The following is a 27162-nucleotide window of genomic DNA, read 5'->3' as shown; positions in this document are numbered from 1 at the left end:
GACCCAATTTACATCGGTGGTGCACAAATGGAACAGGTCAAAAGCTTTAAGTTCCTCGGGGTCAATATCACAAATGACTTGACTTGGTCCAACCAAGCAGAGTCCACTGCCAAGAAGGCCCACCAGCGCCTTTACTTCCTGAGAAAACTAAAGAAATTTGGCCTGTCCCCTAAAACCCTCACTAATTTTTATAGATGCACCGTAGAAAGCATTCTTCTAGGGTGCATCACAACCTGGTATGGAAGTTGTCCTGTCCAAAATTGGAAGAAGCTGCAGAAGATTGTGAACACGGCGCAGCACATCACACAAACCAATCTTCCATCCGTGGACTCACTTTACACCGCACACTGTCGGAGCAGTGCTGCCAGGATAATCAAGGACACAACCCACCCAGCCAACACACTTTTTGTCCCTCTTCCCTCCGGGAGAAGGCTCAGGAGCTTGAAGACTCGTACGGCCAGATTTGGGAACAGCTTCTTTCCAACTGTGATAAGACTGCTGAACGGATCCTGACCCGGATCTGGGCCGTAACCTCCAAATATCCGGACCTGCCTCTCGGGTTTTTTGCACTACCTTACTTTCCATTTTTCTATTTTCTATTTATGATTTATAATTTAAATTTTTAATATTTGTAATCCAGGGAGCAGGAAGCGCAGAATCAAATATCGCTGTGATGATTGTACGTTCTAGTATCAATTGATTGGCGACAATAAAGTATCAAGTATATAGCCACTGGTGTTCTTCTTTGTTATTGTGTGAATATGTTGGACAACACATACATAATGCTGGAGGAACTCAGCAGGCCAGGCAGCATCTATAGAAAAGAGTAAACAGTCAACGTTTCGGGCTGAGACCCTTCATCAGAACACTTCTCCAGCATCTGCAGATTTCCTCATGTTTGAATATGTTGGGTCCAGGATAGATCTTCAGAGATGTTGACACCCAGTAACTTAAGACGGATGGGGGTGTTATGCGTAACTGGCAGTAAGGGAAGAGCAACAGGACCCTCGCATGGGATTTGGGGGGTTTGGCCAGGATGAGGGCCGGTGCAGAAGTCCAGAGATCCTGTCACTGGAGCTGAGTTAATGTGAGACCCTACAGGTAGGCGGGGCCATGATGATGGACGGATGGGCGGGGCCAAGGTGAGAGATAATGAACGGGTGGGCGGGGCCGAGGTCGTGCGAATGGGCGGGGCCATGGCGGGATGATGACGGGTGGTGGTGGAGGCCATCGGAGGTTGATGACGGAAGGGTGGGCGGGGCCGTGGCGGGGTGATGACGGGTGGTGGTTGAGGCCGTAGGATAACGGAAGCGTGGGCGGGTTGGAAGACGGAAGATGCGGGGTCGCTAGGATTTGCTGCTGTGTAGGAAGTGCGCGTTTTTTTTTTGGAAACTTCTGGAAATATTTAGAAAAGTCATCACTTGTACGGCTGATTTTTTAAGCCTGTTGGCCATGAATCGGTCGTTGCTGCGAGGTTTCCTCGTTGTCCTGTGGGTTGGAGAACTGGCCGTTTCGGAGTACCTTGGCGACTGCTCCCAGCAGGTAGGGCGCCCTGTGCAGTTGTGCGTTGTACCTGGGCACGACGCTTCCGAGTTACCAACAGTTCCAATAAACTGGACAAAATTCTACAATGTAGTGAAAGATCGCGGTAGTTACCAGGAGATAATTTGCCACTTTGGACAATCACTTTTCTTGTCTCTCTGAAATGCTGTTGATGCAATGTGTTTACTATTCTAGTTGTTTTTGCCTTTTTCCACAAGAGCATGAGATACTAAACTGAAGCAAAACTCCTGCCAACTGAGTTAAACTGCCCATGCCAAACTTGATTAATAACTGGCGTGAGCAACATGTCTCATAAGACTGGATCTGTCAAACCCATTTTAATCTGAAGTGTAAATTTATTTTTAAGGTGGATGAGATTGAAAAGGTGAAATAATAAAGGCACAACGGTCTAAAGTGCTGTCCTTTTTAATAAATGTAGAGAGCAAGTTTGGGGATTTAACAAGAAATTTGAAACAAAGAGTAGGCGTTTTCTGGTTGGCAAGATGTAGCAAGTGGTGGACTATTAGGATTGTTGCGGGTCCTAAATTTATACGACTCTGAAAGACGAGAGTAAGCGCTGAAACTATGGCTGTCAAATTTATTGAAGGCACGACAATGGAAATTGTAAAGAGTAATGTAAGGTTTCAAAAGCATGACGAATTAAGTATCAGGCAAATGGAAGAAGTGATACATTTTCTAAATGATGAAAGATTGGGGAAAAAATCGTTCCGCTGTGAGATCTGTGTATGATTTGCAAAGGGCCTGGATGCAAGTACAGCAAGTAATTAGGAAAATGAACAGAATTATATCTTCTGCTTAAGGATTGAATACAGAAGTTGGGAGGTTATGCTTTAGTGTCGCTGAGACTATGCCTGCGGTTTCCTTCGATAATGAAGTAACTTAATGCATTTGATGCATTGCAGAGAGGAGTTTCCAGAAATTCTTGGACGTACACATTGTCCAATGATGAACGACTTTAGCCATGGTTAATATCCACTTGTGTTTAGTATTGTGTGAAATGACTTGATTGAAGCAAGAATGCCAGAGGTTTTTGACAGGATGGTTGTGGGTAGGGTCTCCTCCTGCATGTTGGTGTATAATCCTAGGAGATTCTGCTGTTCCAGTGTTTGGTAAATACTTAAAACCTCTTTCAAATATTCTCTCTTAGTCTTTCTGCTCTTCTCTAATGAGATAGATCAGAAGTCCAGTCTAAGTAGGTCAAATATGATGGTGGAATATAGTATTAATGGTAAGACTCTTGGTAGTGTGGAGGATCAGAGGGATCTTGGGGTCCAAGTTCATAGGACACTCAAAGCTGCTGCGCAGGTTGACTCTGTGGTTTAGAAGGCATACAGTGCATTGGCCTTCATCAATCGTGGGGTTGAGTTTAAGAGCCGATAGGTAATGTTGCAGCTATATAGGACCCTGTTCAGACCCCACTTGGAGTACTGTGCTCAGTTCTGGTCACCTCACTACTGGAAGAATGTGGAAACCATAGAAAGGGTGCAGAGGAGATTTACAAGGATGTTGCCTGGATTGGGAAGCATGCCTTATGAAAACAGGTTGAGTGAACTCGATCTTTTCTCCTTGGAGTGACAGAGGATGAGAGGTAACCTGATAGAGATGATGAGAGGCATTTATCCTGTGGATAGTCAGAGGCTTTTTCCCAGGGCTGAAGTGGCTAGCATGAGAGGGCACAGTTTTAAGGTGCTTGGAAGTAGGTACAGAGGAGATGTCAGGGGTAAGTTTTTACACAATGTGTGATGTTGAGGATGTTCTACGAGCCTGTGGTGGCCAGTGCAATCATGTTTGCTGTTGTGTGCTGGGGCAGCAAGCTGAGGGTAGCAGACACCAACAGAATCAACAAGCTCATTCGTAAGGCCAGTGATGTTGTGGGGATGGAACTGGACTCTCTGATGGTGGTGTCTGAAAAGAGGATGCTGTCCAAGTTGCATGCCATCTTGGACAATGTCTCCCATCCACTACATAATGTACTGATTGGGCACAGGAGTACATTCAGCCAGAGACTCATTCCACCGAGAGGCAACACAGAGCGTCACAGGAGCTAATTCCTGCCTGTGGCCATCAAACTTTACAACTCCTCCCTTGGAGGGTCAGACACCCTGAGCCAATAGGCTGGTCCTGGACTTATTTCCTGGCATAATTTACATATCACTATTTAACTATTTATGGTTTTATTACTATTTAATTATTTATGGTGCAACTGTAACGAAAACCAATTTCCCCCGGGATCAATAAAGTATGACTATGATGAGTACATGGAATGGGCTGCCAGCGACGGTGGTGGAGGCGGAAGCGATAGGGTCTTTTAAGAGACTCCTGGATAGGTACATGGAGCTCAGAAAAATAGAGGGCTATGGGTAACCCTCAGTAATTTCTCAAGTAAGGACATGTTCAGCACAGCTTTGCGGGCAGAAGGGCCTGTATTGTGTTGTAGGTTTTCTCTGTTTCTAAGTCTGACCCATTTTTGTCCATCTTTGCTGCACTTGGACTGTTGGATATAACGTTACCTTCATATTTTGCCTTTGTAGCATCCACTTCATTGGCAACATTTAGGTATTTGAGACTTTGTGACCATTTTATGGCTTTGTGTACTTCAGCTTCTCTTGTTGCTTATCCAGATGACGTTGATCAAGCAAGCTAGAGCTGAATTTCCCCTTAAAATCCAGATTGCTTGTTCTTCCCCTGTAGCCTCAGTAGATGAGCTCTTCAGTCTGCCCTGTCTGAGCACTGCAATGACATTTTCCCTGACTAGTAATTCCACCCCTTCTCCTTTAATTCTTGCCGCTCTATCACTTCTAAAACGGAACACTAATCTGCCAACCCTGCCCCTCCTGTAAGCAAGTCTCACTAATGGCTACAATGTCATAATTTTACGTGTTGGTCCGTGCCCTCAGCTCATGTGCCTTAGCTACTGTACTCCTTGCATTGAAAGATTCACAATTCAGAACCATGCTCAACCTTTCGATTCCTAATTTTGTACATAAGCAAAGTTTCTGGTTTGCACATGTATCTAATGAATTCCCAGTTTATAAACAGTATGGCTGAAGAAAGACTGATTTGGGATGCTGTTTTTGAATGGAAATGTAGAATAAGGTTTATTCTCACTGTCTTGTATAACGTGAAATTTGTTGTTTTGTGGCAGCAAGACGATGGAAGACATAAAATTATTATAAATTACAAAATAAATAGTGCAAAAAGAAAAGTATAACAAGCTAGTGTTCGTGGCCTGTTTAGAAAATCTGATGGCAGAGGGTATGTAGGTATTCCTGAATCATTGAGTGGGAATCTTGAGGCTCCTGTACCTCCTCCCAGATGGTAGTAACAAGAAGAGAGTATGTCCCAGTTGGTGAGGGTTCTTGATGATGTATGCTGCCTTTGAGGCACTGCTTCTTGGCGTTGTCCTTGATGATGGAGAGGATTGTGCCTGTGATGGAGCTGGTAGAAGAGGGTTACAACCCTCTGCAGCCTCTTGCAGTCCTGCCCATTGGTACCTCCTTACCAGACAGTGATGCAGCTTGTCAGAATACTCTCCACCGTACAGCTGTAAAAACTTGCAGAGAGCTTCTGGTGACATACCAAATCTCCTCAAACTCACTGACAAACTGGAACCACCGGTACATTTTCTTCGTAATTGTAGCCATGATCTTGGACAGATTCTTGGAGATGTTGACACCCAGGAATTTAAGTCTGTTCACCCTTAACACCATTGACCCCTCAAAGAGGTCTAGTGTGTATTCTCCTGATTTCTCCTTCCTGAAGTCCACAATTAATTGTTTGGTGTTGCTGACAATGACTGTGTGGTTGTTGTTGAAAATCCACTCAACCAGAAACGCCAATGGAAAGCTATTGGTAGCTTAATTTTCAACAGTCCTGGCTGTTGTCTCACTTAGTGACCTACATGACCTGTGATTTCAGTAAAATGTTGTCAGAATAATAGTGCTTGTTTTGTTAGATGCTAGCAGAATGCTGAAAGGTAAAGTGAACAACTGCACCACAGTAATTATCACAGCAGTGCAAGTCAGGAGAGCGGAGCCAGTCATTGCCAATGTGATCATATTGGCTAAGATTGTGCAGTGAGAATAATGAAGAGGCTAATTGTGCATGCTATTAGGGTGGAGTAGATTGGATGATGACTACAAGATATTAAATATGCTCAATTACACACAAAATTTGGCAACATTCCTTTATTCTTAAAGTGCTCTGTTGATTCAAACCACCAATGACAGTGAATTGCTGTTCAGACACCCAGAGAAATTCTGAGCAGTTAAAATGCATAAAGAATGAGAGCTGTTCCTTTTCTGTTTAACAAAAAGTTCCCCTTTCTTCCCCTCCTCTCGCTGCATTTTATATTTTCCCTTTCATTAAATTTGTACACCACAGCATGCCAACTCCTGAATAGAACATTTACTTAAATGTTCCAAGTTACATTCATGCTTTCCTGCAAGGACCCAAACTAGACATTGATGTTAAAATAAAATGTGAAGGCATTATAAATTTGGTTCCATTTTGCTCAGTTAATAAACTCAGTCCTGCGCACAGTGTTGCCCAAATATCTCCGTTTTCAAATCCTAGGCCAGAGCTAGAATCTGTGATGTACTGAAAAGAGAGGTTTTCTAAGTTCTCTTTGGTTATCTCAGGCAGGGCAAAAAATGCAGTGAATTTATGGCTGGAAGTTGTAAAGGGGAATTTGAGGGAAGTTCAGTATGCAAATCAGAGATGTTTAGCTTTTTTATGTTGAGTCATGTTTAATGCAGTTCATTTTATTCAGTTCACTTCCTTATAATGTTGAAGACATTCTCTTCTTTCCTTACCTGTAATTTTAGACAAAGATATATCGTTAATTGAGTTTATTGGCATCTGCACAAGTACGCTTACTTGCGGCAGCTTCTTGGGCACATAGCACCATATAAGCAACATTCACAAGAAAAGTTTAGATTATACAAGAAAGAACACAATTTGAATAAAAACAAAATGTTAGTGCAAAATGATGAAAGTGGTTATGGTGTTGCCAAATTAGTGATTTAGATTTTGCCAGTTGTTTGTAGAACCAAATGGTTCAAGGGAGGTAGATATTCTTGAACTGGGTGGTGTGGGACTTAAGGTTTCTGTGATTTTTGTTGAGAGGAGCTGCAAAAAGATAGTGTGGATGATGGTTGCTTTCTCAGTGTAGTGTCTCCTGTAGATACTAAAGTTTACAGTTTCAGGAATGTAAACGACAGTCCGGCTTTGACTTCTGAGCACAAAAGTAAAAGGTTAAATTTCATTTCATCACTACCAACAGGAATATAATATAATTTACCAGTTGCCAGTCTCTGCTTCTGCAAGCTGGTATCAGCATTGTATTTATTAGCACACTTACATTATACAGTCTATAATTTGCAAATACAGGTTTCTTGTTGTGGAAAGTTCCAGAAATAGTTTGCTTAGCTTCAGAATGACCAATCAGGAATTAAATTACTATCTTAAATCTATCGTTGATAATTATCTCCCTTAAATTGTTGGTTTTATTTTGGCATATCACTTCTTGTGTTGGAGGGTCTAGGCACTTGATTTTATTTCTGAAATTTATTTTTATATGTTGAGGGGTTTATATTTCCCTTGTGCAGGCTCTATTTTGTTAAAAATATGTTAGTGGTGCTAGTTTGTTTGTTGTAGATAATGGAAGCTCCGCCAATTTCTTCATAAAGCTTTTCATTCTGAAGACAAAACAACAAACTTACCACTCTGTTTTTGGTCCTCTGTTCCATTATCTCGTTATGTTGATTTATTTGTAGTACATTGAAGTGTTGTACTGTGTTAAAGGCAAAATGTATATGCAGATATTGCTTCTCTATACCTTAACTGTTTTCATTTAATATCATAATCAAAGGTACATTTGTTATCAAAGTATACAACTCTGAAATTATTCATTTCTCTGGGCAGCTATGAAACCAAGAAAGAAAAGAAAGGCATGATTATCAACCCCCAAATCCCACCACTTTGTAAAAACAAAGAACAAAAAAATGGAACAGGCACATCGACACCCAAAAGTCCCTCCTCCAGCACAAAAAAATGAACAAAATGAATCAGGCACATCAACCCCAAAATCCCCCTCCCCGCACAAAAAAAAACAGAAGATTGTGCAGGACAGAATATAAAAACTATAAGACTGAAAAAAAAAAAGAGTCTGTAGTCCAAAGTCCACATCCAAACTGCAGAAAAAAACCTTGGCAATACTCTCCGGGTGCAGTGGCAGGCTCTCCCCTCTCCAGTACAGAGCAACCAATCAAAAGACAGGCAGCTGGCACTCACCCTCTGCACTCACTTCAATGCTTCAATCTCCCTCCTCACTTTGATCGGCAAACAATGGAAGCTTTAATTGGCAAAATGGAGCCAAGCATCGGCTTGTGCCCTTACTGTAGCCTGCCCACTACAAGATTTATGCACACTGCCTCCCGGAATCCTTTCAGAGATTTCAGAGTGCTGGAACACCCAAACGATCTCCAAACTTCCACACTCACCTTGATGTTTCAATCGCCTTCATCACTTTAGTTGATGGACAGTGGACGCTATAATCAGTGAAATGGGGTCAGACATTGGCTCGTGTGCCATCCTGCAGCCGTCTCACTACGAGGTTCGCTCACACTGCCTCTGCTTTCCGGAATCCTCTCAGAGACTGCAGTACGCTGAAGCACCCAAACCATCTCCAGACAACAAAACACAGGCTCCAACAGTTCCAGCATCACATTCAAGATGAGAAACAAATATAAAAGACATAAAAGAAGTGAAAAAGATGGTTTCATGATCTATACAGAAGATGTCGACCATAGGACCCATGTACACAGGCGTCATCTTGACCGGAAGTTAGAATCTGCAGTTTGGTCAGAACTTTACAAAAATACAAAACAAAACTGACTATGTAAGATGTTACTAAGCAAAACAGCAACTCTACTCTCACGCTGGTTTAGGGGCCTAATGGTTGAAGGGTAATAACTGTTTTTGAACCTGGGACCTAAGCCTCCTGTATGACCTCCTGGATGGCAGCAATGAGAAGAGAGCATGACCTGGATGGTGGTTCCTTGATAATGGGTGCTGCTTTCTTGTGGCAGCACTCCTTGTAGATGTGCTTAATGAAGGGGACGGCTTTTCTATTCATGAGCGTTAGTGCTTCCATACCAGGCTGTAATGCCACCAGTCCCTTGAGAAATATAAAAAAACTCCACTCCATTAGAAGTGTTCCAGAATCAGAATTCACAACCCTACAAACAAAGCTGGATTTTTAAGAACAATTCATGAACATTTTAAAATGATAAGACCATAAGACATAGGAGTAGAATTAAGCCATTTGGCCCATTGGGTGTGCTCCGCCATTCAATCATGGCTGATCCTTTTTCCCCCTCCTCAGCCCCACTCCTGGCCTTCTCCCCAGAACCTTTGATGCTTTGTCCAATCAAAAACCTATCAAACTCTGCCTTAAATGCACCCAATGGCGTGGCCTCCACGGCTGCCTGTGGTAATAAATTCCAAAACTTTGCCATCCATTGGCTAATGAAATTTCTCTGCATCTCTGTTTTAAATGGACACCCTGCTATCCTGAGGTTGTGCCCTCTTGTCCTATAATCTCCGCCACAGGAAACATCCTTTCCACATCTACTCTATCTAGGCCTTTTAACATTCAAAAGGTTTCAATGAGATCCCCCCCCCTTCCCCATCACCTTTCCAAATTCCAGTAGGTACAGACCCAGAGCTATCAAATGTTCCTTGTATGATAACCTTTTCATTCCTGGACTCATCTTTGTGAACCTCCTCTGGACCCTCTCCAATGCCAGCACATTTCTTCTTAGATGAGGAGCCCAGAACTGTTCACAATACTCAAGGTGAGGCCTCGCCAGTGCCTCATAAAGCCTCAGCATCACATCCTTGCTTTTGTATTCTAGACCTCTTAAAATGAACGCTAACATTGCATTTGCCTTCCTCACCACTGACTCTACCTGCAAGTTAACCTTAGGATGTTCTGCACAAGTACTTGCAAGTCCCTTTGCACCTCAGATTTTTGGATTTTCTCCCCATTTAGAAAATAATCTGCACATTTATTTGTTCTACCAAAGTGCAGACCATGCATTTTTCAACTTTGTATTTCATTTGCCACTTTCTTGCCCATTCTCCTAATCCAAGTCCTTCTACAGCCTACCTGTTTCCTCAATACTACTTGCCCCTCCACCAATCCTCATATCATCTGCAAACTTGGCAACAAAGCCATCTATTCCATCACCTATATCATTTATGTACAGCATAAAAAGAAACTGTCGCAAAACCGACCCATGCAGAATACTCCTAGTCACTGGCAGCCAACCGGAAAAGGATCCTTTTATTCCCACTCTCTGCCTTCTACCAATCAGCCAATGCTCTAGCCATAGCAGTAACTGTCCTGTAATACCATGGTTTCTTAACTTGGTAAGCAGCCTCGTGTGTGACAGCTTGTCAAAGGCCTCCTGAAAGTCGAAATATACGACATCCACTGCATCCCCTTTATCCTACTTGTAGTCTCCTCAGAGAATTCCAACAGATTCGTCAAGATTTTCCCTTAAGGAACGCATGCTGACTTTGTCTTATCTTGTTTTGTGTCACCAGGTACTCCATAACCTCATACTTAACAATTGACTCTAACTAATTCCCAACCACTGAGCTCAGGCTAACTGGTCTATAATTTCTTTTCTGCTGCCTTCCTCCTCTCTTAAAGAGTAGAGTGATACTTGCAATTTTCCAATCCTCATTTTCAAAATACTAATTTAGTTTATCAGCCATCTCCTTGTCCCCGTTATTATTTCTCTGGCCTAATTTTCTGGCAGTCTTATGTCCACTCTTATCTCTTATTTTACATACTTGAAAAAGCTTTTACTATCCACTTTGATATTGTTTGCTAGCTCATTTTCATATTTCATCTTTTCCCCTCCTAATGCTTCTTTTATTTGCTCTCTGTAGGTTTTTAAAAACTTCCCAATCCTGTCTCACACTAACTTTTGTGTCAAAACTTTTGATTTTACTTTAGCTTTGACTTCCCTTGTCAGCCATGGTTGTACTATTTTGCCATTTGAGTATTTCTTTGTCTTTGGAACACATCTATCCTGCACCTTCCTCGTTTTTCCCAGAAACTCACACCGTTGCTCCTCTGCTGACATCCCTTCCAGCAGCTCCTTCCAATTTACTTTGGTCAACTCCTCTTTCATACCACTGTAATTTCCTTTAATCCACTGAAATGCTGCTATGTCAGACTTCCTCCCTATCAAATTTCAGGTTGAACTTAATTATGTTGTGATCACTGTCTCCCAAGGGTTGTTTTACCTTAAGCTCCCTAATCGCCTCTGGTTCATTGCATAACACCCAATCAAGTATAGCTGATCCCCTAGTAGGCTCAACAACAAACTGCTCTAAAAAGCCATCTTGTAGGCATTCCACAAACTCACTCTTGAGATCCATTACCAACCTGATTTTCCCAGTCGACCTGCATTTTGAAATCTCCCATGACCATCATAACATTGCTCTTTTGACTCACCATTGCTATTTCCCATTGTAATCTGTGGTCCACATCCCAGCTACTGTTGGGAGGCTTGCATATAACTGCCACTGGGATCCTTTTACCTTTGCAGTTTCTTAACTCAACCCACAAGAATTCAACATCTGATCCTATGGCACATCTTTCTACTGATTTGATGCCATTCTTTACCAGCAGAGCCACACCACTCCCTCTGCCTACCTTCCTATCCCTCTGATACGGCATGTAACCTGGGACGTTCAGCCAAGGTTCAGAGTGTTGAAGTCCGATGCTGTAGCCTGGTTATTTAACTCTAGATGTGTATTAGCTGTGGTAATTATTGCCAGATTAACAACTAGGTGAAATGGTTGCAGTGACAAGAATTACAAAAGGTGGTTGTGAAGGCATTCTCTGCTGTTTGACAAATTAATTTAACATTGTGTGAGACTTATGACAAAGTTTTATGTTAAACCTAATTTTATTGAATAATTTTTCTCTAATTGCATTCCTATGCTTGTAGCTTAATTATGCCACTATCCCTTTCACTCATCTCACTCTGATTTGTGTGAAAGGAGAAAACCAGGATAGCAATATTCAGACCTATTAAATGAAAATTGAGTAGTGCTTACCTGCTGGTGTGACATTAATACTGTCTTTCTCTGAATAAGATGGGATCAAAGATCCTTGGGTCTCATCGTGCACTGCTGGTAAGTGCTACAATGTGTCTGAAACATGCAGTTTCAGTTATGTATCTCAGGTTCTGAAGGAGGTAGCTGAAGATATTGCAGAGGCATTAACAATAACCTTTCAAGAATCAATAGATTCTAGCATTGTACCGGGTGACTGGAAAATTGCAAATGTTACTCCGCTATTTAAGAAGGGTGGGAGGCAGCAGAAAGGAAACTGTAGATCTGTTAGCCTGACATCAGTGGTTGGGAAGTTGTTAGAATCGATTGTTAGGGATGAGATTATGGAGTACCTGGAGGCACATGACAAGATATGCCAAAGCCAGCATGGTTTCCTGAAAGGAAAACCCTGCCTGACTAACCTATTGCAATTTTTTGTGGAAGTTACAAGCAGGGTAGACAAAGGAGATGCAGTGGGTATGGTGTACTTGGATTTTCAGAAGCCCTTTGACAAGGTGTCGCACATGAGGCTGCTTAGCAACATAAAATCCAATGGAATTACAGGGGAGTTACTGGCATAGGTGGGGCATTGGCTGATTGGCAGAAAACAGAGAGTGGGAATAAAGGGATCCTATTCTGCTGACTAGTTCCTCCAGCGTACTGTAAGTGTTGCTCCTATTCTGCTGACTGCTGGTTACCAGTGGAGTTCCACAGGGGTCGATGTTAGGACACTGCTTTTTAAGATGTATGTCAATGATTTGGACTATGGGATTAATGGATATGTGGCTAAATTTGCTGATGATACAAAGATAGGTGGAGGAGCGGGTAGTGTTGAGGAAACAGGAGAGCCTGCAGGGATACTTAGATAGTTTAGGGGAATGGGTAAAGAAGTGGCAAATGAAATACAATGTTGAAAAGTGTATCGTCATGCACTTTGGTGGAAGAAGTAAACGGGCAGACTATTATAGAATATAAGAGCAGGGATGTGATGTTGGGGCTCTATAAGGCACTTGTGAGACCACATGGAGTATTGTGTGCAGTTTTGGGCTCTTTATATTAGAAAGGATATACTGACATTGGAGTTGATTCATGAGAATGATTCCAGGAATGAAAAGGTTACCGTATGAGGAACGTCTGGCAACTCTTGGGCTGTATTCCCTGAAGTTTAGGAGAATGAGGGGATCTCATAGAAACATTCCTAATGTTAAAAGGCCTGAACAGATTAGTTGTGGCAAAGTTAATTCCTGTGGTAGGGAGTCCAGGACAAGAGGGCACGGCTTCAGGATTGCAGAGTGAGCTGATTTTTTTTTCCTTCTACCTTTTCTCATAATTGCAGCAGCCCTTGCTATTTAGGTGGTGTGGTTGAGGTGACGGTGAGAGTCTTATCTTTGTACTTGTACAGCAACAGTTTGTGTATGCTTGTGGCTACAAAAGAACTAACATTTGTGTATTAGGAGTATTTGCTATAAGGAAGTTTTTACCCAAGGAGGAGGTACTTCTGAGGAGTGAGATGGAGATTATGTTCTAAAGCTTCAGAGTATTTTAGTTTGTAACAAGAGCATCAATAGATTGATTCAGATAATGGGTTATTGTCTCAAGTGAGCATTGAGCAATTCATGTATTTGAAGTGACACATAGGATCTATTTTCCATGACTACATTCCTGGCAGAAATGCAAATTTGACAAAACATGCCCATTTGTATTTTGTCAATTCAAAGTATTTCTCATAAATGGGTGGATAATTTACAACAACAACAACACAGTTTGTCATCAAAGGTATTGTGCAATGTTGGGGTTTCCCAAGATTATGTTATAGTTTGCATCAGGAACCTATTCAAAATCAGTTTGCAAGAAGTATTATTGATTATTTCTGAAGTAACTTCCCTGTTTGATTATATTGTTTCAGTTGGTATCTCATGCATGTGGTTCTAAAAAAATTGTCAATTTGACTTGTGTTCCTCAAGCTTAGCACATAAACAGAAAGGAAATATTAAGCCAGAGTTTAGCTCCATGGACTGGAGTGCAATAACGTATTTTGATACCTGGCCTTAATGTGAACATTGAGCTGTCATAAAGTCCTGCCAAACTTTTGTCTCAGTCAATATCATTATTAATTATTGTTTGTGATACATTCTTGGCACGGAATGGGGCATTATAGATCAGGCGAGCAGTAGGCAGCAAGACATCTGAATTGTATATTGCTACACATATAATGTACTAAAGGCATTTTAGAGGTAATTTTACACAGAATTCTGCATTAATCATGCAGAACATTTACTCAAGCCCAACAAAGTGTGTTTTTTTTTAAAAGCTGCACTAATTCTGCAATCCTTCAAGCCCTGATGGATACTGCCCTCCTGTGTATTATAGGAGGAAATGGCAGAAATTAGTTCAGTAGGAGGGGGCTTTGGAGGAGGTAACAACCATAGCAGACCCTGCTGGAACATGGAGAAATTATCCTGGTGTTGGTAACATGGGAAGGAAGAATGGGGTCCTTCTAGAAAACAGATGCCAGAATACTATTTGCACTTTGCATTAAATACAGTGGTATGCAAAAGTTTGGGCACCCCTGGTCAAAATTTCTGTTACTGTGAATAGTTAAGTGAGTAGAAGATGAATTTATCTCCAAAAGTCATAAAGTTAAAGATGAAACATTCTTTTCAATATCTTAAGCAAGATTAGTGTATTATTTTTGTTTTGTACAATTGTAGAGTGAAAAAAAGGAAAGGAGCACCATGCAAAATTTTGGGTACCCCAAGAGATTTGAGCTCTCAGATAACTTTTACCAAGGTCTCAGACCTTAATTAGCGTGTTAGGGTGGTGGCTTGTTCACAGTCATCATTAGGAAAGGCCAGGTGATGCAAATTTCAAAGCTTTATAAATACCCTGACTCCTCAAACCTTGTCCCAACAATCAGAAGCCATGGGCTCCTCTAAGCAGCTGCCTAGCACTCTGAAAATTAAAATAAATGATGCCCACAAAGCAGGAAAAGGCTATAAGAAGATAACAAAGCATTTTTAGGTAGCCTTTTCCTCAGTTTGTAATGTAATTAAGAAATGGCAGTTAACAGGAACGGTGGAGGTCAAGTTGAGGTCTGGAAGACCAAGAAAACTTTCTGAGAGAACTGCTCGTAGGATTGCTAGAAAGGCAAATCAAAACCCCCGTTTGACTGCAAAAGACCTTCAGGAAGATTTAGCAGACTCTGGAGTGGTAGTGCACTGTTCTACTGTGCAGCGACACCTGCACAAATATGACCTTCATGGAACAGTCATCAGAAGAAAACCTTTCCTGTGTCCTCACCACAAAATTCAGCATCAGAAGTTTGCAAAGGAACATCTGAACAAGCCTGATGCATTTTGGAAACAAGTCCTGTGGACTGATGAAGTTAAGAAAGAACTTTTTGGCTGCAATGAGCAAAGGTATGTTTGGAGAAAAAAGGGTGTAGAATTTCATGAAAGGAACACCTCTCCAGCTGTTAAGCATGAGGGTGGATCGATCATGCTTTGGGCTTTTGTTGCAGCCAGTGGCACGGGGAACATTTCACTGGTAGAGGGAAGAATGAATTCAATTAAATACCAGCAAATTCTGGAAGCAAACATCACACCGCCTGTTTAAAAAAAAGCTGAAGATGAAAGGAGGATGGCTTCTACAACAGGATAATGATCCTAAACACACCTCAAAATCCACAATGGACTACCTCAAGAGGCGCAAGCTGAAGCTTTTGCCATGGCCCTCACAGTCCCCGACCTAAACATCATTGAGAATCTATGGATAGACCTCAAAAGAGCAGTGCATGCAAGACAGCCCAAAAATCTCACAGAACTAGAAGCCTTTTGCAAGGAAGAATGGGTGAAAATCCCCCAAACAAGAATTGAAAGACTCTTAGCTGGTTACAAAAAGCATTTACAAGCTGTGATACTTGCCAAAGGGGGTGTTACTAAGTACTGACCATGCAGGGTGCCCAAACTTTTGCTTTGGGCCCTTTTCCTTTTTTGTTGTTTTGAAACTGTGAAAGATGGAAATAAACAAGTAATCTTACTTAAAATATTGAAGAAATGTGTCATCTTTAACTTTATGCCTTTTGGAAATCAGGTCATTTTTTACTCGCTTAGCTATTCACAGTAACAGAAATTTTGCCCAGGGGTGTCCAAACTTTTGCATGCCACTGTATATCTCTTCTCTCTTCTTCATCCATACTGCCTACTGGGATAGTTGGGTCTTCAGTCCTTGTTGCTACGACAATATTTGTATTTAACCTTAATTTGGGATATTTAGACTCTAGAATTAATCTTCCATTTTCAAATAAGGGAGCATTTGTACATTTCCAACAATTTTAATTAATGAGAACTCTTAGAGTCACAGAAAAGTACAGCACCGAAACTGGCCCTTGGGCTCATCTAATCTGTGCCAAACCATTTAAACTGCCTAATCCCATCGACTTGCATCTGGACCATAGCCATCCATACCTCTACTTTGCATGTACCTATCCAAATTTATCTTAAATGTTGAAATCGAGCTCGCAATCACCACCTGCGCTGACAGCTCATTTCACACTCTCACAACTCTCTGAGTGAAGAAGTTAGCCCTCATGTTCCCCTTAAACTTTTCACCTTTGATGCTTAACCCATGACCTCTGGTTATAGTCCCACCGACCTCAGTGGAAAAAGCCTGCCTGCATTTGTCCTATCTATACCCCTCATAATTTTGTATACCTCTATCAAATCTCCCTTCAATCTTCTACATTACGAGGAATAAAGTTCTAACTTATTCGATCTTTCCTTATAACTCGGGTTCTCCAGTTCCAGCAACATCCTTGTAAATTTTCTCTGTACTCTTTTGATCTTTCCTGTAGCTGTTTGACCAGAACTGCACATAATACTCCAACTTAGGCGATCACAACTTCAATATAACATTCCATCACCTGTTCTCAGTACTTTAATTTATGAAGACCAATGTAACCAAAAGCTTTCTTTACAGTCCTATCTACCTGTGACACCACTTTTAATGAATTATTGACCTGTATTCCCAGGTCCCTTTGTTCTACCACATTCCTCAGTGCCCTACTGTCCACTGTGTAAGACATGCCTTGGTTGGTCCTACCGAAGTGCAACACCTTGCACATGTTTGCATTAAGTTCCATCTGCCATTCCTCAGCCTATTTTTCCAGCTGATCTAGATCCTGCTGCAGCTCTGATAGCCTTCCTCGCTGTTCACTACACCTCCAATCTTGGTGTCATCCGCAAATTTGCTGATCCAGTTAACCAAATTATCATCCAGATGATTGATCTAGATGACAAACAACAAACCCAGCAATGATCCCTGCAGCACACCACTAGTCACTGACCTCCAGTCGGTGAGCCAACCATCTACTTTCGAGAGGCAGCCATCTCCCACAAAGCCAATGTCTAGTCCATTTTGCTACCTCATCTTGAGTGCCAAGTGACTGAACATTCCTGACCATTCCCCCATGTGGGACCTTGTCAAATGTTTTGCTAAAGTCCACATACACAACATCCACTGCCTTGCCTTCAACTTTCATGTCAACTTCCTTGAAAAACTCTGTAAGATTGGTTAGACACAACCTATCAAGCACAAAGCCATGTGGACTATCCCTAATCAGTCCTTGTCTATCCAAATAATGTTAAGTACGATATTACATTGTGTGTTAATTCATTAATGTAGAATATCCAGGCTACATTGGAAAAATAACCACTGATGTTAAAAGTGCAGAAGGTATAAAAGATCAGCATTATCTTGTCACTTAGTCTTAAAAAGGTCATGAGCCTGGTCCCTTCTCTCCATTCTCGACCCCCTTTGTCTACTACCACAATGTGATAACTACCTGTGGTCATTTATAAATAATATTTTGCTGACTGCAAATTAAAAGGCTTCTTTTTTTTTGTTTGTTTCCGTTCTCCAGCCCCCTGCTTTCCAAGGCATTTATGCTCATGGCCTATAATTGCATTGGATACAACATTGAACATACAGCCAAAACATATGTAATTATTAAAATGTTTTTTCTCTTTCTTCATACAGGGCCTAAATTGCACAGTTCTATCTGGTAAGTACAATTAACATTTGTTGTTTGGTAGAGTGATATTCTGCAAATCCAACATTTAAGAGGTCTTCAAATCAGATGTGATTGGACCTTTTGGTGATAGGTCGCAAATATCTTTGTTAAATTTAGAATATGCTATCTTGAATTTTGGCCTTTGTGTTTAAAAGCTCCTGCTGTAGACATAAGGGAAAGTCTATTGTTTCAATAAATAATTCTACTGTTTATGTTGATCTGCCATCTTGAAACCCCCTTAAGGGACTCTTAAAATGCAGATAGATAGGAATTATCAGGATTTAGACCCAGCGTTGATGAAATAATGGCAATTTATTTCCAAATTAGGATGGTCTGTGATGGGAAGTGAACCTACAGATGGTGCTGTTCCCATTTGCTTGTTGTCCTTGTCTTGTTGGATGAGGCTGAGGGTTTGTGAGCTCTATTTATTTTAGTGATACAGCGTGGGGTGGGCCATTCTAGCCTTCTGAGCCACGTCAACCCACAACCCTGACTAACCCTCACCTAATCACAGGACAACTATCAATGACCAGTTAACCTATCCGGTACATCTTTGGACTGTGGGAGGAAACTGGAGGACCTGGAGAAAACCAATGCATTCCGTGGGGAAGATGTACAGAGGCTCCTTACAGAGCAGCACCAGAATTGAACTCCGGAGTACCGATACCTGGAGCTATAATGGCCTTGTCCTAACCACTACACTGCTGTGACACTCAGATGCTGTCACAGTAGTCAAGGTAACTGCAATCCAGTTTGAAGATGGAGAATAGTGATGCCATGGTGTGATGGTAGCCAAGGGATTGAATGCTGAAGGTGGTAAATGGGGTGCCAGTCAAATACACTCTTTTGTCCTGAGTGGTATGTAACTGTTTGAGTGGTGTTGAAGCTGCATTCATCCAGACAAATGGATGGTGGATATAATGAGTCAAAATGTGAGTTATTTGCAACAGGATAGCCAGCTTTTGACTTGCCTCTGGTAACAATGGTATTTACAGTATGTTGCCGGTCCAGTTGAGTTATTGGTTATTGGTGACTCCCAAGATGTTTGTTGGTGAATACCTCAACTGTGATAATGATATCGAATGTCAAGGGTAAATGATTAGACTTGTTGGTGGTGTTCACTGACTGTCGTTTGGGAGTTATCAACCTATGCCTGATGCCATCTAGGTTTGCTGCATGGCTGCTCCTGTTTTTGACAAGTTGCAAATGAAATTGTATGTTGCACAATCATCAGCAAACATCCCCAGCTTTTACTTTTTTAAGGAAGGAAAAAGAACCATCCTTGTGAGGTTTGATGTCAGACCTGGGTGTCCATTATTAGGGATCCTTGAGCTGACATTTGCTCAAATGCTGCGGTGGTAGAAAATGCAACCATTCTCACCTTAACTCTGGAATTCAGAACTTGGGTCCATGTTTGCAGTGCGGCTGTGGTGAGAGCTGGAGCCAAGAAATCCTTGCAAATGCAAAACTATCGCCCAGCGGCATTTACATCCACAGTGATGAAGCGTTTTGAGAGTCTGGTGTTGAAGCATATCAACTCCTATCTGAGTAGTGAATTGGGGAGGATGTAAACAACAGGTCTACAGCAGATGTCATCCCATTGGCTCTTCAAACAACCTTGGAACATCTGGATAGGTGCATACATCAGAATGCTCTTGATCGATTACAGCTCAGCACTCAATACCATCATCCCCTCAAAACTAATCAGTAAACGCTGGGCCTCAATACCCCCTTGTGCAATTGAATCCTGGATTTCCTCACTTGTAGACCCCAGTCAGTTTGGATTGACAAAAACATCTCCTCCACAATCTCCATCAGCACACAACACCACAGGGAGTTGTGCTTAGCCCTCTGTTCCACTGGCTTTATACCTATGACTGTGTGGCTATGTACAACTCCAACACTATATACAAGCTAGCTGATGACACCACTATTGTGAGCTGTATCAAAGGTGGTGATGAATCAGCATGCAGGAGGGAGACTGAGAATTTGGCTGAGTGGTGTAATAAAAAAAACCTCTCAATCAATGTCAGTAAGACCAAAGAACTGATTGTGGACTTCAGGAGAGGAAAACCAGAGGTCCATGAGCCAGTAATAATCAGAGAATCTGTGGTGTAGAGGGTCGGTAACTTTAAATTCCTGGGTGCCACTATCTCAGAGGACCGGTTCTGAACCCATCATATAAATTGCAAAGAAAGCACAACAGCTCCTCAACTTCTTCAAGAATCTGCGGAGATTTGGCATGTCATTAAAAAACCTTGGCAAACTTCTATGGATGTGTGTTGGAACATGTGCCGACTGGCTGCATTAAAGCCTGGTATGGGAATACCAAAATGTTACAAGAGGTAGAGGATTTGGTCCAGTACATCAAGGGTAAAATCATCCTAACATTGAGCAAATCTCCAGAAATGTTTCCATAGAAAAGCAGGATCCATCATCAAAGATCCTCACCACCCAGGCTCTCTTCTTGCTGCTACCATCGAGTAGAAGGTACAAGGGCTTCAGGACTCTCACCATCAGGTTCAAGAACAGTTACTACCCCTCAGCCATCAGGGTCTTGAACAAAGGGGGATAACTACATTCATTCTACTTCTGGTTTCCCACAACCAGTGGTCTCACTTTAAGAACCTTTTATCTTGTTATTTCATGCTCATTATGTGTTGCTATTTAATTATGTTTGCAGTTGCCCAGTTTGTTGTCCATTGATCCTGTTTACAGTTACTGTTCTGTAGATTGCCTCGGAGTGCCCACAGGAAAAAGAATATCAATGTTGCATGTGGCGACGTGTGTGTACTCTGATAATAAATTTTACTTTGAACTTTGAACCAAGCAGTAATAAGTATTGCTTAATAGTAATACTTCAGTGGGAATTTCTTCCTTATCCGTAGGTGGTGGTGGAGTGGGAACCTGCTCCCGGTTACCTAGTGGACAGTCAGGGCAGGAAAATTCAATCTCTGGTTTTTGTTTGGAAAAGATTTGGGCAGGATTTTGTCCTTGTCCAAGGGTATGAAGGCAGCAACTTTGCAAACTGTAAGTCAGAGTTGTGGTGGTTATCAAGTTGCTTCTTCATATTTTAAAAAAACAAAAAAAAAATCCATTGACTCATCTCCTGTGTTCACTTGGATGTCTTAGTGACAGGTATACGTGGGAGAAGGTCGCAGAGTTGAACCAACAAAATATGCAGTGGGTCCACTTTCAGATTTATCTGATAATGGCTGTAATCCTTGATTTCAAGAACTATGAATAAAAGAATCTAATTTTTTCTGGGTTGTAATAAAATGCCATTTATTATAGAAAACAAGCCTTGAGTGAAATCAAGTGAAATTAAAGGCCCAACCACCCCTTTCTATAACAAAAGCGGAATTGATTTTATCAACACTGAAACTTTCAGTGACATATTTTCTTCAAAACCTTTTGGTATTGTTTTGACTATATATATGACCTTGTTATTTGTGCCCTTCATTGCTTCTGCCACGTCTATCTGTTGCTGACCCATTTATCACTTGATTTGGTAAATATGTTTGTTTCCAACTGATGCAGTAATTTAATCTGAACAAACTTTAAGAACTGAGATTCCATTGACACAAAATCACATTACTTTATGTGTTAATCTAAACTGTTTGATTTGATGGTATCTGCACACTCCAAATAATTATAATAATAACTGCTGGTTATTACAGAACACGATGGTTTGTTGACAGCTTTACAGTTCATGCCAATGGCTATCTCTGATCATGTGCCTTTGTCACTTTAGATATTATATTTGGGAACTATCACAGATTATAGATGGGGAAAACCCTCCTGTAGTTTTCCTCATCGTTCTACCAGCACTTCTTTCAGAAGCTGCACTCACCATGGCTGGTACTTGCCCATTGTTAATTGTCCCTGAGCTGAGGCAATCACATTAGTGGCAAATAGAGCAGTTTGGGTAAGGTTGGCAGATACCCTTCCCCAAAGGGATAATTGGTTATTATCATCTGAAATGTGTATTATGGTACTTAAATATGCAAATGATGGAATTCAGAAATCTACAAAGTTTCTATTGGATCAATATCTGTATACAACAAGTACATTTCTGTATAAAAAAGGCATTTTGTTCAAATTTCAGAACAGTTTGGTGACATGTCTCCTTGTGCACAAGTAAATAAAGTGTGATTGAGGAGTAAGTGAGTTGTCGGAGTCCAGTTAATCAGTGATGACACATTCTGCTGTCTTCAGTCATAAAAAGGGTGATGGATTAAGAACAGACCTGGTAGCTCTGGCCATCCATAGTGATCAGAAGTAAGAGATTTGTATTCCACCACAATCTGTAACCTCATTGTGTGGCTTATTCTTCAGTTCATTGAGTGAAGAAAAACAGGCATGAAGCATGGGCGAACTAGGAAAGGAAATAACCTTGTGAAACGCAGCTAAAGATCCCACCATCAATGATTCAGTTAACTGTTGGAATAAATTCAAAGACGTTCTGATCTTTACGGTGGTACCAATCATATGACTGCCAAAGAATATATTGATGCTTTCGCAGCCAACTTCAGACCATTTTTGAGTGGCCGATCCTTTCCGTCTACTCCAGAGGTAACTGCCTTCATAGTCGCCAGTCACTGGCAGTCTTATTAACGAACTATGTAAGGTATCAGGAATGAGTGAATCAGGAATTACAAGCTATATCAGGTATCAGCACTAGGTCACATGAGACCAAAGAGCAATGTAGCTGTAGTGCTGTAGGCTTGCTTTCTGGATCTAGTATGCCTTTTTGCCAAGCTATTCTAGTACTCGACACTGTCATCTACCCAGTTATTTGACGGTTATGAATAACTGATAGCTAGAATTTGATACAACAGGACTGCTCGGTTCAAAATGTATCACAGACAAAAATGCCAAGTTCTAGAGTCAAGCTGAGTGGTAACTGTCCTTGGTGTTTGGCAATGTACTGTATTATGCAAAATTGTGATGGAATACTCCCCCGTTTGACTTGGAAATACTGTATATCACTTTCCTCACTGTTTCTGACACAACGTCCTGGAACTCTATTATTTGGGGGTGTATTCGCCAGACACGCTGCAGTGATTTTGTGTTGTGCCTCACTATCAAATTTGCAAGAACAATTGAAGATTGCAAAGGACATCATGCTATAAATTAATCAATAAAGAGTACAGAAGAGGCTATCACTAGGGATCAGCCCTGTCATGTGAGGAGAACCCTGATTTCTCCTTAATATTTCAGTACATCAGTGGTGCTAAAGCATACCTGATGCCCAGTAGAACTTTCAAAGACTGCTTGTGAGAACAGTTCTTTCCAATTTGAAATTGTGAAAGAGATGAAACATGTTGTATTTCTTCCTCCTCACCATTAGGCAACTGTTTGGATAACAGCTGGTTGAGACCATCTACCTGGACACCTTCATTTCCTAAAGAGCTTCAGGTAGCCATAACCAAGCAAAGGAACGCTGGTGGATTCTACAAGCCTATACTGTCCATCAGATGGAAATTGGGAACAGACGGTAAGCATACATTCTTCTCTTTCTAAATTGTTAGTGCATGTTCTCTTCAGGGTTTGTATCTGCAGTTGAATAAATGATATGATGTGAAGATAAGCTGCCTCCCTTCCAACTGAAGAGATTGCTCGGCAATGTTTTCATCTCTGTGTGGGGGTGTAGATTCATTTGGTGTTTGCATTTTGAATAGGCTCATCCAACAACCCAGAAACATTGATTTGATTTTCATTAGCACTTCTCTCCTTCTCTGGCTCAGACCTTGTGGTGTTTACCTGCTTTTCTATTGCGCTTGCTAGCAAACAAAGTTTACCCTGTGGTAAAATATACGAGGATAATCCATGGGGGAGAAAAATGGGGAGACCTTTGAAGAGGGTCTCAAATCGATCATCACCATTTTATGCTGTCATTTAAGTTCAAAATTTAAGGGAAAAGTGATAAAGAAATTATACCTTTTAATCCAAAATTTCTAATCATTTGCTCTGTTTTATTTCCAATGACGCAGTTCAGCATCTCACTCCCATTTTGACTTTTCTGTCTGAGGCCTCCTACACTATTACAATGAGGCCTAATGCAAGCTTAAAGAACAAAACGTCTCCCATCTGGGCTCCTTACTTGCCTGTACAGCTTACTATCAAATTCTCCAAGTTTAGATAACTCATTCTTTCTGTTTTTAAATGAGATCTGCAATCTATAGCCTTCGTACTTTGTTTTTCAATTTCCTTTCTTTTGTGCTGGGAATGGCCCAGTAGGCAAGACAATGCAACATTACACATGCTATATAACGTTACCAACATATTATACAACGAAGCTTATTCTAATTTTAACTGCCCCTTAAATACCACCATCCAGTTTCACTATCTGATACATTTTCTTTGTTCCACCCATACCCCATACCACTTTCTCAGCCAACTGGTCTCTCTCTTTCCCGACTGAATGGGGGATCCTGGACCTGAAACGCTAACTACTTCTCATCGCAGATGTTGCCTGCTCTGAGTTTTTCTAGCATTTTGTGTTTCACTTTCTACTTCCATTTTTGATAATATACGTATAAATTTGAGTAAAAACTCTGAAGTGATGGCAGATTTGGGAACAGCTTCTTTCCAACTGTGATAAGACTGCTGAACGGATCCTGACCTGAATCTGGGCTGTATCCTCCAAATATCCGGACCTGCCTCTCGGTTTTTTTGCACTACCTTACTTCCCATTTTTCTATTTATGATTTATAATTTAAATTTTTAGTATTTACTAATTTTAACTATTTTTAATATTTAATATTTGTAATCCAGGGAGTGTGAAGTGCAGAATCAAATATCGCTGTGATGATTGTACTTCTAGTACCAATTGTTTGGCAACAATGAAGTATAAAGTATTAATTGGGAGAAATAGACACCAAAATATTCTGCAGATGCTAGAAATCCAGAGCAACTCACACAAAATGCTGGAGGAACTCAGCAGGTTAGACAGCATTGATGGTGAGAAATAAACAGTCAACATTTCAAGCTGAGGTCTTTCATTAGAACTGGAGAGAAACATCTTTCAGAGCTTTTACAATTCAGATTACTGTGTTCCCAAAACAGAAGCTTTACCCCACTGTCTGCTGAGTTCAAAGTGTTCAGTGCAGTGCTAACTCTTGAAAATGAGCAGAGCTTTCTAAGCTGCTAAATAACATCCTAAACATTTCAGCCTTGTATGTTAGCTGACTTCATACCTTTATCCATTGGGTTTTGCAGCTAGTATAACTTATTCTCAAGGAATAGAGATCTCTTTGAAAAAATGGAGCACTGGAGAGGAAAAGTGCATACAATACCGGTTCAATGACAGAATTATGTCCCAAGTAAATCCACAAGGAGAGAAGGTAAGTGCCACACAGAACACATAGATACTGCACTCTGTTACTGCTTTCCTTGGCTGATCAAATCTTCCATAATCTGATGATCATATATCAACAAATACAGGGCTAGCTCTTGCATAAGAACAGAAAAATGAGAAATTCTGCAGAAATCTGAAGCAACACATACAAAACGCTAGATGAATTCACCAGGTCAGGCAGCATCTATGGAAATTTTTGGAAAGTTGATGTTTTGGGTTATTACCTTTCTTCAGGACTGGAAAGGAAGAGGGAAGTATAAAATGGTGGTGGAGGAGAAAGCAGATAGCTAGAAGGTGATAGGTGAAGCCAGGTGGGTGAGGGCTGGAGAGGAAGGAATCTGAGAGGAGAGTGGACCACAGGATAAAGGGAAAGAGGGGACGACTCAGGTATGAAGAGGTATGGGGCCAGAGTGAGAAATAGAAGAGGAGAGCAAATTTTTTTTCTCCGGAAGGAGCAATCGATATTCTTTCCATCAGATTGGCTACCCAGACAGAATACAGGTGTTGCTCCTCCACCCTGAGGGTGGCCTCATCATGGTACAAGAGGAAGCCATGGACCGACAGTTCTGGTCACCTCACTACAGGAAGGATGTGGAACCTATAGAAAGTGTGCAGAGGAGATTTACAAGGATGTTGCCTGGATTGGGGAGCATGCCTTATGAGAATAGGTTGAGTGAACTCGGCCTTTTTTCCTTGGAGCGACAGAGGATGAGAGGTGACCTGATAGAGGTGTATAAGATGATGAGAAGCATTGATCGTGTGGATAGTCAGAGGCTTTTTCCCAGGGCTGAAATGGCTAACATGAGAGGGCACAGTTTTAAGGTGCTTGGAAGTAGGTACAGAAGAGATGTCAGGAGTAAGTTTTTTACACAGAGAATGGTGAGTGCGTGGAATGGGCTGCCAGCAATAGTGGTGGAGGTGGATACAACAGGGTCTTTTAAGAGACTCTTGGATAGGTACATGGAGCTTAGAAAAATGGAGGGCTATGGGTAACCCTAGGTAATTTCTAAGGTAAATACATGTTCAGCCCAGCATTGTGCGGTAAGTTTTCTATGTTTCTGTGACATGTCAGAGTGGGAATGGGAATCGGAATTAAAAAGTTGGGCTGCTGGGAAGTTCTGCTTTTGGTAGATAGCATGGAAGTTCTTGACGAAGTCGTCCACTAACTTATGACAGGTCTCACCAATGTAGAGGAGGCCGTATCAGGAGCACTGGACACAATAGGTGACCCCAGCAGATATGCAGGTGAAGTGTTGCCTCACTTGGAAGGACTGTTTGGGACCCTGATTGGAGCTAAGGGAGGAGGTGAATGGGTAAGTGTAGCATTTTGGCAACTTGCAGGGATAAGTGCCTGGAGGGAGATTAGTGGGGAGGGACAAATGGACAAGGGAATCACAGAGAGGAGGATGGTAAAGATATGTTTGGTAGTAGGGTCCTTTAGAGATGGTGGAAGTTGTGGAGAATGTATTGCATGTGGAGGTACAGAGGCTGGTAGAGGAAGTATGGTGGTTAAGGCAGCAGATGTTTGGGAACTGGAGGAGATCCACATAAGGGCAACATCAATAATGGAGGAAGAGAAACCCTGTTCTTTGAAGAAGCAGGTATGGAAAGGAAAGCCACATCTTGGGAGCGGAACTGAGAAAAGTGAAATAGCATTTTTACAGGCGATGATGGGAAGAAGTATAGTTGAGATAGCCATTGGAATTGGTAGGTTTATAAAAGATGTCAGTCGACATTTTGTCCCCAGAGATGGAGACAGAGAGATTGAGAAAGGGGAGAGAGGTGTTAGAAATGGTTCAAGTGAATTTCGGGGTGGGGTGGAAGTTGGAGGCATGTGGGTAGATAGTTGCTGCTGATTGAGGCAATTGTTCCTGTACTGACTCTACCCCTCACTGTTTCTCACACAGGTTTTACCTTGTCCTCCCTGTCTGTTGTAAACTGCATCCAATTCCATCATCTTCACTAATTCGCGATCACTTCCTTGATTCCATTCCCAACCCTCTCTCATTTTGCAATATTCCAATTT

General features: G+C 41.5%; 1 protein-coding gene across 2 annotated transcripts in view; it reads left to right on the top strand.

The window, feature by feature from the left end:
- The first annotated feature begins 1304 nt into the window (after positions 1–1304).
- Positions 1305–27162, top strand: part of LOC140202647 (interleukin-17 receptor A-like) — a 60780-nt gene continuing 34922 nt past the window's right edge. The window contains exons 1-4 of one of the 2 annotated variants that reach the window (XM_072267748.1): positions 1305–1542; positions 17740–17764; positions 23127–23273; positions 24998–25122. In XM_072267748.1, coding sequence (XP_072123849.1) covers positions 1453–1542; positions 17740–17764; positions 23127–23273; positions 24998–25122 — 387 coding nt within the window. In that variant the 5' untranslated portion in view covers positions 1305–1452. Of the gene's footprint in view, positions 1543–17739; positions 17765–23126; positions 23274–24997; positions 25123–27162 lie in introns of those variants that run through there. The other variant, XM_072267749.1, reaches the window with a different exon arrangement.

Source organism: Mobula birostris, chromosome 9 (genome assembly GCF_030028105.1).
Source record: "Mobula birostris isolate sMobBir1 chromosome 9, sMobBir1.hap1, whole genome shotgun sequence".
In the NCBI taxonomy this organism is placed as follows: domain Eukaryota; kingdom Metazoa; phylum Chordata; class Chondrichthyes; order Myliobatiformes; family Myliobatidae; genus Mobula; species Mobula birostris.
The sequence above is the reverse complement of the archived record's forward strand: the minus strand, read 5'-3'. Positions and strand labels throughout refer to the sequence as shown.